The sequence below is a fragment of the Corylus avellana genome, chromosome 7, assembly GCF_965113065.1.
Source record: "Corylus avellana chromosome 7, dhCorAvel1.hap1.2, whole genome shotgun sequence".
NCBI classification, from domain to species: Eukaryota; Viridiplantae; Streptophyta; class Magnoliopsida; order Fagales; family Betulaceae; genus Corylus; species Corylus avellana.
In genome coordinates this window covers 26,573,252-26,586,623 of record NC_142496.1, presented here as the reverse complement: position 1 = coordinate 26,586,623, position 13,372 = coordinate 26,573,252, and the positions used below count along the sequence as shown (strand labels likewise).

General features: G+C 35.1%; 2 protein-coding genes across 2 annotated transcripts; both read right to left on the bottom strand.

Moving 5' to 3' along the window:
• Positions 1-5,373: 5,373 nt before the first annotated feature.
• On the bottom strand, positions 5,374-7,404 carry LOC132184567 (calcium uniporter protein 5, mitochondrial). The gene is made up of 2 exons (XM_059598246.2): positions 6,751-7,404; positions 5,374-6,040 (listed from the first exon to the last, which is right to left on the bottom strand). The coding sequence occupies exons 1-2, from the start codon at positions 7,351-7,353 to the stop codon at positions 5,546-5,548; spliced, it is 1,098 nt and encodes a 365-aa protein (XP_059454229.2). The 5' UTR covers positions 7,354-7,404; the 3' UTR covers positions 5,374-5,545.
• A 3,759-nt stretch (positions 7,405-11,163) lies between these two features.
• LOC148584735 (uncharacterized) lies at positions 11,164-11,961 on the bottom strand. Its single transcript, XM_088518602.1, has one exon. The coding sequence runs from the start codon at positions 11,959-11,961 to the stop codon at positions 11,164-11,166; it is 798 nt and encodes a 265-aa protein (XP_088374728.1).
• Positions 11,962-13,372: the final 1,411 nt, after the last annotated feature.

The following is a 13,372-nucleotide window of genomic DNA, read 5'->3' as shown; positions in this document are numbered from 1 at the left end:
GTCATATGTGAATTAGTCATGGATTAGTGAATTGGTTTTGGGTCTGGAATGTAATACGTCATATGTGACGATTGTAACCTCGTAGCTTTGGCTATGGTTACTTGTAAGAGCTTTATGTTCATGATTTCTATGAATAAGAGTCATAAGACTGATATGGATTCCCTTTAAAAAAAAAAAAAAAAAAAAAAAAAACACATATTTCTATTTTAATGGAGAATAAGTTTTCTTTCGATTCATTAAATTGATACTTATTAAATATGTATATAAAAATTACAAATTAAATAATAAATATGAATTAAAATTTCTTCCATCGTGGTCTTAGGAAAAGTCTATCCTTGAACCATGCCTATGGGCCCCCGGTGGCTGCTTTTTTTTTGGAGAGAATATTAGCTCCGATGTTGCTCAACAGCAAGTATAAAGACTTGGGTGGGTCACAATTTGTTGCGGATATAAATTTGGGCATGTAAGGTGAAGTGGGTGCCAAACCTTCATGATTTTCTTTCACTCAAGTGATATGGCCTACTATCATAAAAACCAAAAATAAATAAATAAATAAATAAATTATTTGGGCAATAGAGATGAAACATCTTTTTCTCTGGGGGAGAGAGAGAGAGAGAGAAGTATTATATTTTTCCTTCCAAAATAAGCAAAGTGGAAAAGTGATTCAGAGCTTCACCATTTGTGCAAGTGATTAATTTCAATTCAAAATTCAAAATTCGAACTTTATACTTTCAAAACTAGCATAAGCGGTAAAAAAAAAAAAATTACTTTATGAAAGCTGTTGTTGTTGAGAAATTACCATTATGGAGAAATTACAAATAGATTTCCTGCTTGAAGCAATTTGTGGATATTTTGTAATTAAATGATATTTCTCTTCTTTCTGGGGAAGAAAAGTTTGGAATTAAATGATATTAAGGGGGATTGGCTTAAAGTTCTCAGAAGTGCAAATTTCTGCGCCCACCATGTGGCTTATTGGGCCGCGACTAGAGTTCATTCCGGCTGCATTCCCATTCACTTGCCTCATTCCCTCTCATTTCCCATTTGTAGTGGAAAAGATCCATCCCCCTGTTAGTTTTGTTTCTGTTTGTTCTTGCTGTTTGTGTTGGTTCCTCTTAAAAAAAAAAAAAAAAAAATTGTTTGTAGTTAATGGAACAAAACCAAAAAGAAATCACTCAAATCAAGTCCGGATCAGAGTCTTCAACTGGGCTATTTCTAGGCCCATTAACAAATGCCCTTGGGCTTACTTCTTACATGAAGACGGGAGCGGACGGAACCATGTATAGACTAAGGGAGGCCTTGGTTTTTAATTTCTTTTATTAAGTAAAATAAATATGTATTTTTAGTCTTAAAAATTAGGCTTGATCCGTATTAAATTGAGTTGAAGGAATTTCTTCAAATTCAGTTTATTGAACTGACATTTATCCTTTGAGCAAGTGATTCTCATATGCTTTGTAAATTGTATTAAAAATAAACGTGAGAATCATATATTCTAGAAATAGATGACAGTCTAATATACTGTATTTGAGAAAACTTTGTCCTGTCACTATTCCTCTTAGGTTAATCGATATCACAAGGTGTCCTAGCCGCTGGACCTTAAATTAGCATAGCTTTGGGCTTCAATTTGTTAACTCATCAATCTGAATTTGAGCAAGTTTTTCTTCAAACTTGATTTAAAAAATAAAAATAAAAATATTTTAATCTAGTTTACTAAACTGAGAATTGTCTTTAGAGCATGTAGATGAAATGACCCATTGGTTGCTTACTCAGTTACTCAGACCCAATTTATGATTGGCTAACCACTATGGGCCTATGGATTAGCAGGACAGGCCAAGTAGATCAAACGACCCATTGGTTGCTTACTCAGTTACTCAGACCCAATTTATGATTGGCTAACCACTATGGGCCTTTGGATTAGCAGGACAGGCCAAGTAGATAAAATGACCCATTGATTGCTTACTTGGGTCTAATTTATTTTGGGCCATCTAGAGGCAATTGTTATTGCCTGATAACTAACCGGTTTGATGGGCCTCCGGGCTCCAGGTTTATTGGTCAAGGACAGGGTCCGAAGGCCCTGGACCCAACCTTCTCAATTTGGTTCATTCCTAAATAATGGGTTGCTTTGGGTTCAATTGGGACATGTGTCCTACAATAGGACATAAGTCTGTCAATTTTAACCGTTTCAATTTCAATTAAAATCGGACCAAGTCAAATCTATAATAATCCATCTAACTTGTTAAAAAGGACAAGACACTCGACCCAATAAAAAAAAAGAGGCATAATTTAAAAAATCGAACTATAATAATTTCATTTCTCACGGTACCTTTTAAGAGTGATTTTGGTGTTGAATATTGTAGGGTTTTTAAATTTGGTATTGCCTTTTCAATTCTTGTAAAAAGTAGTTTTTCACAAATTGAATATACAGGGGAAAGCCAATGAAATAACACATATATGAAGTGGGAAAATCAAATGATGCCGATAGTAATCTTCCACAAATAACTCATATATGAGAGGTGAGGGGATTTTAATAATATAATGGGGCCATATATGAGGCCTTTTGAGGAGAGGAATAATAAATTAAATTTTTCTTTCCAACTAGCTTTTGAAAGAAATTTTATTTTTAATTTAATTTATTAAATTGACATGTATTTAGATATTGAGATTCGTCATTCTAGTAATTATTAGCCCACTTTATGGGATATATCGCCTCACACTTGTGGAGCTCATCTTTCGAAGCATCAGGGTAGGCTGATCAAGACCTACTCGAGTAGATAGTTTTCATATAAACTTTCTTCATATTTACTACTCAAATTACTAGTAATCCAATAATAAAATTACTAAGAATATATCGCCTCACACTTGTGCCTTTCTCGGATCTCACCAGCAAATATGACAGTGGTGCCTGCAAAAGGACCACCGTCATGGTCTAACAAAAGGGCCACAATTACTTTTTTTTTTAATTATTATTAAAAAAAAAAAAAAAACTAACCAAAAAATAAAATAAAATAATGAAGCATTTGAGCAAAAAACCAATCATCTAAACTTTCACATCCAATGGTTAATTATGTGCCGGAAAATAAGAAGGCTAAGTCAATTTGCTGACCCTTTTGGTAAAATATGAACAAAAATGGTGCAATTATTAATTAATGCAAACGTCATTGACATTGTTGCTAGAAATTTTTATGCATCCACGGCCGCCTTATTTACCACTATTTTTAACTTCTTGGAGTCAAATTGGTGCTATTCTTGAGGCTAACACTACAATAATGAGAGACACAGAATCTATGAGCATACTTTCATTTTTGAAACATTCAAACAAGAATATGCTTTAAAAGGAGTCAGACTTTGAATATGAATGATGTCAACTTCCATTTGGCTTGAAGGTTCTTATTAAGGAAGGGAGTGACAATAAGAAGAGAATCACCCTCTACTATAATATTGTTGAGCCCTTTGATGACCACATGTTTAATAGCGAGAAGGGCGGCCCTAACCTCACCCGTAGAGGGGTCTTACGAGAAAAACCACTTAGGTTCATCATGCAATGCAGTTTACCTAACGTTATATTCGTTGTTTTTGACTTTCTAGAATAAAATTGATGATGTTCTTGAGGCCAAAAAGCCATTGGCAATATTACTGGTAGAAGTTTTTATATAATCAGCGGACAACCGGAAATTCGTAATATGTTTGAATTTATCTTATTGGTTTAACATGTGGTGATGTTTTTTGATGTTTAAGTTAATTCTTCTCTTTTGACGTCGGTCCCACCAAGAAGAAATTGGAAAATGAAGGGAACAAATACAATTACATGTGTCTAGCTAGCAAGTGGATCTTAATTATGTAATTCATTAATTTTTCGGAAGTGAATACCGATAAGAAAAAAAGAGGAACACTTTTTGTCTTTTCAATACTATAAAGAGACGTTGGCTCCCCTCAGAAGAAGGTTTTTTTTTTTTTTTAGACGGCAATTTTGTGCTACTTTCCTCTTATGGTACATAATTTACAATAGAGATCGATGTTTTCATGCTAAATTTGTGACATCTTAAAAGGTAGTCTCGTATTAATAAGATTAATTATTCATATTGAGCAGATGGATTATAAAAATGCTCATGAGTATTAAGTCATACATTGATTCATTGCTACGTGAGATTGAGCTTTATAAATAATTATAGGTAGGGACGGAACTGGAGAGTGGCCAGTGTAGGCCATGCCCCCTAACACAAGGAAAAAAAATTATAAGGTAAAAACAAAAAATCTTATAAAGGTTTTTTTTTTTTTTTTTTTGGCTATTGGCCCCTACCCATCCCAAACTCTAGCTCCGTCCCTGAATTTATATGGAACTCCATGCCAATAATAACTTAACTAATCAGTGTAGAGTAATAGTGATATAATAAATATTTTTTTTAAGTCGTTACAAATTCTTGCTCCCAAAGATGCAGCGCAGTTTAAAATCTCCTTTTGATTTGAGTCTTTTCTTTTCTTAAAAGAACTTTACATGCCAGTTGATGTGGATTGTACGGAAGCAAGCCATAAGAAAATGCAAATGCAGGCCGAATCAAAGAAAAGAAAGAGTAAATGGTTGGATGACATTTGTGAGGATACATTGCTATTACAGTCAAAAGTCCAGCTATAATGTGTCTGCCACGATCTTTTTCTCCTATAAATTATCTTCATTTTGTTTAATAACCATTCACCACATTATCAACTTTTTCACCTCAATTTTGTCTCATTTACAACAAGGCTTTTAAGCCCATCAAGTGATTCCTTTTGAGTGAAACTTCAAAGGAATCGGGATTTCAAATTGCAGTCAATTCATACGGTTTAGGGCTGGGTGTCGGTCGGTGTTGGTAGAAAAATTGTTTCGCTCAAATGTTGGTAAAGTCGGAAATTTCACCGACTTATTTTGCCAAATTTTGTTTCCAACACCAAACCGCGGTCGATAAAGTCAATTCAGTAAAGTCGGTCAGTAATGTCGGTATGTAAAAAAATTGGAAATTATCGGCGAAGTTGATCGTTAGGCAGTCGGCAAAGTCTATTTGGTTAACAAATTTTATTTCGTCTATCGAACCGAATTTGTTAAAATAAAAAAATTTGCTTCACCTACTGCCCATTGGTTAAACGGTGTTGGTAAAAGTCAGTCGGCTATCGGCTGATAGGCGGTTAAAAGTTGGTAAACGGTGAATTTGCCCGGCCCTAATAAGGTTGATGAGAGGGAGTTTTACTATGTGAAAATAACATAATAAAAGCTGTTGTTTTCTTTGATGATGTATATTTCTTTACAAGGACAGGGGGCAGACAAAGCCTAATTCGAGGCGATGTTTTTGGGTCTGAGACCACCACACGGCACAAGACAAGACTGACAAGAAACTTCCTGGCCACTCGTGCAGCCTATGAAACTCCTAAAATATTTACAATATATAAGATATCGATGTTGCTCAAAAACCTTCACTCAGGCGAAACTCTAATTCTACTACTTAATTAAACCGACCCTTTAAGAGAAATCATTTCCTTTTGGGTATTTTATTATTGCTTGAAAATTTCCTGTTTCTTTTCAACGATGCATGGCCGCACCAGCAAACGCCCCTGCTTCGTGGTTGAAGGACGAGAAATGTTGTGGGTTTGGAAAGGGAGAGGAGCTTGGATAGCAGGCTTTCCGGAGCTCGTTGTACCTATCGATGTCGAAGTTATGGAAATCCATGAGCTTTTTTTGTTTGACCCTGAATCGGCGCTGGAAGTAGCCTTCAAAAGATGGCTCCGTGGAGGTCCTGAGGAAGAAGCCGTAGCCGAGAGCGAAGTGGACCGAGGTGACGAAGAAGCATATGGGCTCCATCACGTCCCAGCTCAGCTCCCAGAAGGTGAGCCTCATGAAGCCCAGCATTTGGACCATCACAAATCCCAGCCCACAGTACAGCTCGCCACGGACCAAGGCCCGGGCTTTTTGGTCGATTTCGGCCTTTCGGATCTCCATTTGCTCCAGCTCTTTTATTCTCGGGTCGTTCGGATTCGCTATCGATTGAGAAATTAGTGTCTCCATTGACTTCGCCACCTATAATCATCAAACATCTTAAAATCAGTCCCTAATTGCCTGCACATATACATATATAAAGATGCTTAATGGGCTTAATCAGATGTCACTAACAATAACAATGGATTATGCATATCTTAAAAAATTATTCCCATTCAACCTTTTAAAATTGATATTGTTATATTAATTGTCCAAAATCAACCTAATTTAGTAAAAAACTTTGTCCTAATCGCGGACCCCGGTATTGAAAAGGCCCTAATCAAAATTCTATTGGACATATGATCTTTGAGGGACAGAAAAGAACCAAGCCAAAGCTTTTTACTAATTTTGAAATTTTGGTGTATAAGGTTTAAAAAGACGAGGAAAAGCATTTTATACGTTGCATGTGTGTAGGCCTGGACAGACTATCACGCGCCCTATGGAGCGTGGAACACCGCTCAAACGCAAGAATGAAGGTGGCCCTGTCAAGCGACTCGAGCCCTTCAACCACATCCAAGCATAAAGCGGGTATTACGAGAGCCTCAGAAGGCGCGTGAAATTACCTTTCTCGTAACGGAGGATGAGGAGAGATACTGGGATTGGATTCTGGGGATACGTATCTCTCCACTGTTCCATGGGTTTTCCGGACAAAATTGTCGTTTCGGAAAAGGCCAAGGGTAGTTTAGACCTTTAATATATTATATGTATAAAATTTGGAGCGAAATGGCCGGAAAACGAGAAAACTTCAGTACCTGCTCAGGCCGAAGAAACACCGCGTTCCCCAAAACGATGACGTTTCCGGACTCGTCTAACATTTTGGCGAACTCGACACCCTGATCCTCATTTTCAGAACCCTCGGCACAGATCCGTACGAACTCGGAGTACGAAATCGAGGTCTTCGGGATCTCCCTCAGCTTCGCTCTTAGCTTCTCCATCTGAGCGAGCCTCAGGATCTTCCTCGCGTCGTTGACCGTCATTCCGTAAACCGAATTGGCGGAGGGGTCCGGCTTTTTCCCCGGAGGGCTCAGCCCGTCGAGCCTGAGATGATCGCCGGTAATGTTGATGGACCTGAGCTTCTCCCGGAGCTTGTCCCCTACCGGCAGGGACAGGAACTCCGGGAGCCTCGGAGCCGAATGGTTGAGGGCTCTCCGGTGAAGGAACCGCCGGAAAAATCCCTTCTCGGCCGAGTCCGGCGAGGTGATGTACTCGCGGTGGAAGTTCGTTTTTGATGCGTTTGGAGGAACCGGGGGTTGGAGCGAAGGGGAGGAGATCGGCGAGTGCTCTAGAGTCACCGACGGTGATGTAACTCTGCCACCGTCAAATAGACGCTTGGCAAGCGTTTTCCGAAGCGCCATTGAAGGAAGAGAGCTTCGTGGAGAGAGAGAGAGAAAGAAAAATGGGGGTTCCAATACTTGAGGGCTCAAAGTAAGTATGAGCGCTTTGGGGGTTGCGTTATTCGTATATATAAGCGTCCAACGTAAGAGGAAGATGGAGAAGAATCTCTTTTTCTTTTTTTTTTTTAATTTAATTAATTTTCTTTGCAAAATAGGAATCAAAGCGTGAGAGACTTTTGAAACGTAGGTCGTAGATAGAGAGTGAAATGGTAATATGGACGGTTCTGATACGCGTGATTGGGTGATGGTTGTCACACTCGGGTAATTTTAGGAAATAGGTTGACGCCGTTAAAGTATCAAACGAGATTCTCTTAGGACAACAGGGTGGAAGGTAAATAATTGGTTTTACCTTTGGTAAGGACACGAGGAGAGATTCTCTTACTGAAAAGGAAAATTCAGAGGAGATTCTCCTTACCAAAATTAACAAAAAAACACGAAAATTCAAGCAGATTCTCTTAACCATACCCCAAATAATTGAGGAAACTACTAATTATTTTTCAATGTTCCTTTAAACTTTATTAATTTACAATGAAATTATTTGAGCTTACGATATTTCAGTTTTTTGTCAGGTTCCATCTCAAATTTGATTAGTGATGTCCTATTTGACATAAATAAGATTGTTTGTTAAATTATTATAGTCTTTACTACAAGTTTTTATAAAAACTGATATGATAGTTCGAAGTTGATAAAATGATTAAACAAAAATATGAATGATCAATTTAATTAACAAACGATTCATTTTTTGAAACCCAAAACCATAAAATAGATTTCAAAAAATAAAATACAACACACTTTTTAGAGAACTTTCCTTACCTTTTTGTAAGAATGTTTTAATAAAACATGTACTTATTATCATTTTTTTTTAAAAAAAAAGATTCAAGGTCTAATTTATTCCTTAATAAAATAGAAATAGGTGGTTGTGTCATATGTGGCCACCTCAAACAAAGGAGGAGGCGGCTGCGTGGCCATCCCTTTCCTCTGCTAAAGATGGCACGACTACTCTTTACTTTTTACGGTTTTTTATTTTTTATTAGTATGAAATTCAGCTTCTACCCAGAAAAAATAATTTGGTGTTGCATGTTTAACATTTATTTCTTTGAACACATAAAATTTGTTGAGCTCAATGTAAATGCTCTTAATTAGAACTTTGGGAAGGGAATTGTTAATTATCAGTTTTTTTTTTTTTTTTTTTAAATAAAATTATTTGGTAAAGAGTGAGGGAAAAAAAATAAAAGGATCTTAGATAAAAGTATAATATGTTGTCCAATATTTCATGTTCTATTTTTTCTGACATGTACATCCACACAATAAAAGGGATTTGAACTAGTGACCTCCGTTTCATGAAGCGTGGTCCACAGTTGATTGAACTTCCTTTGGGAACTCATGTTCTAAATATTAATATATACTATTTTACAGTGCACTCTCTACTACCGGTACCAATAACTTTGTAAATATTTTTTAAAAAAATTATAATATAATATATCGGAAGATTGTTACATATATATATACTATAAAAATTAATAAGGATATATACTAATCGCCCATACTCAATTCGTAATAGTATACTTGTATATGATAATATATACATATATATATGAGGAAAGAGACAACAAAAGCAATCAAAAATTTGTTTTAAAGTATTTATTTGCAATAGAACAACATATGATCCAAGGAAGTTATCAACAATATTGTTAAGTTTATTTATCAAAAAAAATAATAATAATAAAAAAATCATCAGATTTAAATCAAAAATTTGGTGTTAGATTTACTTTTACAATCTAAGATCTAACGCTATTTAGGCTATTTTGTTTTTATTGGCTAATTTTTGTTTTTAGAAGGGACAAACTTAATAGGTACTAACACATACACTACAATAATATAAAATTTATTTTAGATGTTAGGTTTGTATCTAATGCAATTAATATTAACATTTATATAATAAAAAAATAGCGGTGTGCCTAGCTAGGAAAATGAAATCTATTTCTTTTTATTAATAATTTAAAAAATCTGTGTGTGTTTTTTTTTTAAAAAATTGTTCTGATGTGATATAAATGTGAAAATTATTTTTGTGTTTTCAATTTGAAGTAGTTTGTTAATGTTTTTATTTTGAAAAAAAAAAAAATAGAAGACAAAAATACAGATTTTAACAAAAAAAAAAAAAAAAAACAGTGGCTCTCCACTCTCCAGTGGCTCTCTTGTGCAATATTTAATTACACAATAATATTTATGGGGGCTAAGAACATTGTAATTAGACAATATATAACATTTTTACTGGTCACCGCTTATAACGTTATTAGGCCAATGTCTTTTGATTTGTGCTGCATGTTTGCCTCGTCCTCGGTCCTTACCCCTCATATGCTTTGCCAAGCTTCTAATGAGTTACGGTAGAACAGCTGATTGTGTACGTGTTGAAGTAACGATTGGTAAGAAGACAGAAACTTAGTAAAATAGTGTGTCAAAGTGAGCTAACCGAAGATAATTATGATATTAAAGAATATAATCTTAGGAAAAACAAATGTTGCACACAAAGGAATGGGACGAAAATTCACTTTTACCCGATGTATGTTGGTCTTTAAAATAGATTTTATCATAACCGTTTATCACGTATTATGCATTTATTAGAGATTTTCCTATTGCAAATATTCCCTACACCCAAAAAAACCCCTAATCCTATAATGGGTATTACCTCATGCCAAGTGTTTTTTTTTACGTGGCTTAAGAATGAATTCAATGTGGTGTTATACAATTATTTTCAGTTTTCGGGTTAGTTGGTTGATAGGCCGAAAATGAGATTTACATGCCCAACAAGTTTCAAAAGTGACATCACCCTCACGTCATTTTAAGATTACGTGAGGGATGATGTCACTTTTGATGACCCCTTTGTTGAGCTCAATAAAATATATTTTTTAGTATTTGGCTCAACAAAATAGCAAAAATGCTATTTTATTTAGCGGGATGTGAATTCTCTGAACTCCACAATTCACATGTCGGTTGGGTAAAAAAATTATTGGACTCATTATGTGATGGATTCAGTTCCATATAACTCTTCACATTCTATTTGAATCCTCACCAATTTCCAATGACATTAAAAGCCAAAACGCTCATATATAGTAAATGTTTACTTGGTAGGTAACTAAATACATTAATATTGAGGAGTTCGTTTTTAATATATATATATATATATATACTTTAATTGGTATATTGATTTAGTACTTTAATTGGTTTTTCATACACCTTCACCTCCCCCAACTTGATTTTTTTTTTTTTAAATTTTTTTTTTACAAATATTTTGAAGGCCATCATTAGTTTAAAAATATTGACCATTTTCGAATTATTTGAAAAGCCAAAAGCATCTCACCAAATTATATATTTGTTTGATTTTTGATAACCAGAAGTGACATACTGTCATTGTTTATTTTATTTATTAGCTTGTGGTGGGCAGGTAATGAAAATAAAATAAAATAAAATAGATATAATTTATTTCATGAATTAAATCAAATTTCACATATTTTGATGGTGTATATGCTATTACATTATTTAAACAATTTAAACTTATGGCACTGAGAACACTGTTAATTAAATACACAAAATTTAATATAAATTATGAAATAATGGAGAGAGGAATGTATGAGGAGGCTTTTATGTGAGTGATTTAGAAAAGTTGGTAAAGAAAGTGAAAGTGAGGTAAGTAGTACTGGGACGAATTGGTTGGTTTTAAAAGGTTTTTGAATAATTTTTTTTTTTTTGAAGAAAAGACTGCTTTCTCATTAATTAATTCAAACCAGCTGGAGCATATTGCTCCATCTGTAAAACATCAGAAATACATGCTGGTGGCTCATATAGCCACAACTTATCCATAAAATTCTGTGTTGCTATTTTTGATAAAATATGTGCTCCCTGATTACCCTCCCTGCGAACAAAGGACATTTGCCATTGTTGAAGAGACTGTAATTCTTGCTTGATATCATCCACCATCATCCCCATGCTGCTCCAATCCGGGTCTGAAGAATTAATGGCCTTTATTACCCCCTGTGCATCCCCCTCAAAATGAAGGCGATCAAGTCCCAAATTTTTGCAAAATTGGACCGCCACAAGAGCTGCCCGTGCCTCCGCCTTTAGAGAATCCAAACTGCCCACACAGGTTCTACTCAAAGCTGCGATGACTAGACCCTGCTCATCCCGCACCAACACACCAAAACCCATCCAGCCTTTTCCAGATGCCAAAGAAGCATCCCAATTTACTTTTTTCCAGCCCAGTCGTGGATTTTGCCATTTCACCATAATACCTCCAGTGGGTGTGGCATACGCCCCTGCTCCCAACCCGATAGATGCATCAAAGTCTTCTATAGCCATCTTTGTTCGTTGAACCAGTAACGTGGGATGGGTCATAGTGCCACCATGCACCACATCATTTCGTCGAAGCCACAAACGACGAGCTAGGCCTATAAATAGCTTAATTTCAGCTTCTGCACAAAGAATAAAAATATCCTCAACCAATTGGAGAAAAGATAAGACACCTGTAGAACTTTTCTTCTGCAGTTTCCGACACCCCATACTCCAAGCATCCATAGCTGAAGGACACTCCCATAAAATATGCAAAGCCGTTTCTGGAGCATTCCCACATAATGGACACAATGGATCCTCAACAATTTTCCGCTTGTGTAAGTTGCTCCGCGTAGGCAACTTATTTGTTTAATTTATTAAACTATCATTGTAATCATAAGTTTTTATTTGTTTAATTAAGAAAGTTGATAGGGAGGAATGCATTTCCAGGAATTAAAAATGACAAAGACTATTTATTAAAGGATTATTTAAGGGTCTCTTTATTAATTATGAGTAACGAAGTAGTAAATATTGTGCATATTATGTAATGATTTGCCAAATATTAAATGATTTGCCATATCAATGATGCATATAAGCACAGAAGGAATTAGGGACGGGACTTGACGGACCGTCTATAACTTTTAATTGGTTCATTTATATTATTAATAATTTTGCATACTTTATGACTTTTTGAATAAGGCTAAAGGAAAATTTTCAAAATTGGGAGCCCCGACCCTGCTGTTGCATCCCTGCGTGAAGGCGAAAGCAGCATATGCTAAAACAAGTTGCCAATATATATATATATTTTTTTCTTCCCCCTATTTTATTTCGAAGGAGAAAACTTTTTGTTATGTATACAAGACTGTAAGAAAGAAAATCAGAAAATGTTCAAGGCAAGTGAAATGTTATTTAAGCTCGATATATATATTTTTAAATATCTTAAAATTTAATATAATAAAAATAATTGATCAGTTTTTTAAAAAAAGTTTCTATACTCCCATTTCTTTGCACTACATTTATAATTCCACACATGGAATTTTGAAGGTGAGGAACTCTTGACCAATTGTTTTTGTGTGTGTCTCTCTCTTTTAATCAAATAGGGAAAAATGTTACATGGAAGTAAAAAAATTAAGACGGTTGGGTTGGACTCTCCAACAACATATTCAAATGGAAATACAATGTAGAAGTTAAGAGCAATAAATATGAAATTGGTCAAAAAATGGCTCCGTCCTTGATATCTTGGGCAAAAAGCCAAGCCGCATAATGTGGTTTCTGAAGCAAGCCAAAAAGCTAACCCACTTGAAAGGGGATTCAAATCCCATGCAATTCCTAGGGAAATTTCAGTTTCTGAAATTTCAGATCCAAGTCATTCATTTTTATTTAAGAACCATTATCATGCCACGTGTCCTACTACTAATAAAATAATAAAATAATGATGATTATTAATATTATTAAAAATTTATTATTATTTTATTAGTAGTTGAACACGTGGCAGGATAATGGCTCTTGGATGAAAATGGCTGGCCTAGATCTGAAATTTCAGAAACTAAAATTTTCTTAGGAATTTCAAGTGATCCAGATCCCTGAAAAGGTGCAACAACTACATAAAAGAAGTTGAATGAGAGACACTGTCATTTTTTGACCTAGAGCCGTTCAA

Excerpts from the sequence above, each read along its gene's own strand:
- LOC132184567 (XM_059598246.2), bottom strand. The coding sequence starts at position 7,353 with ATGGCGCTTCGGAAAACGCTTGCCAAGCGTCTATTTGACGGTGGCAGA. Across the intron at positions 6,041-6,750 it reads TGTTTCTTCGGCCTGAGCAG|GTGGCGAAGTCAATGGAGAC; the intron begins GTACTGAAGTTT and ends TGATGATTATAG.
- LOC148584735 (XM_088518602.1), bottom strand. The coding sequence starts at position 11,961 with ATGGATGCTTGGAGTATGGGGTGTCGGAAACTGCAGAAGAAAAGTTCT.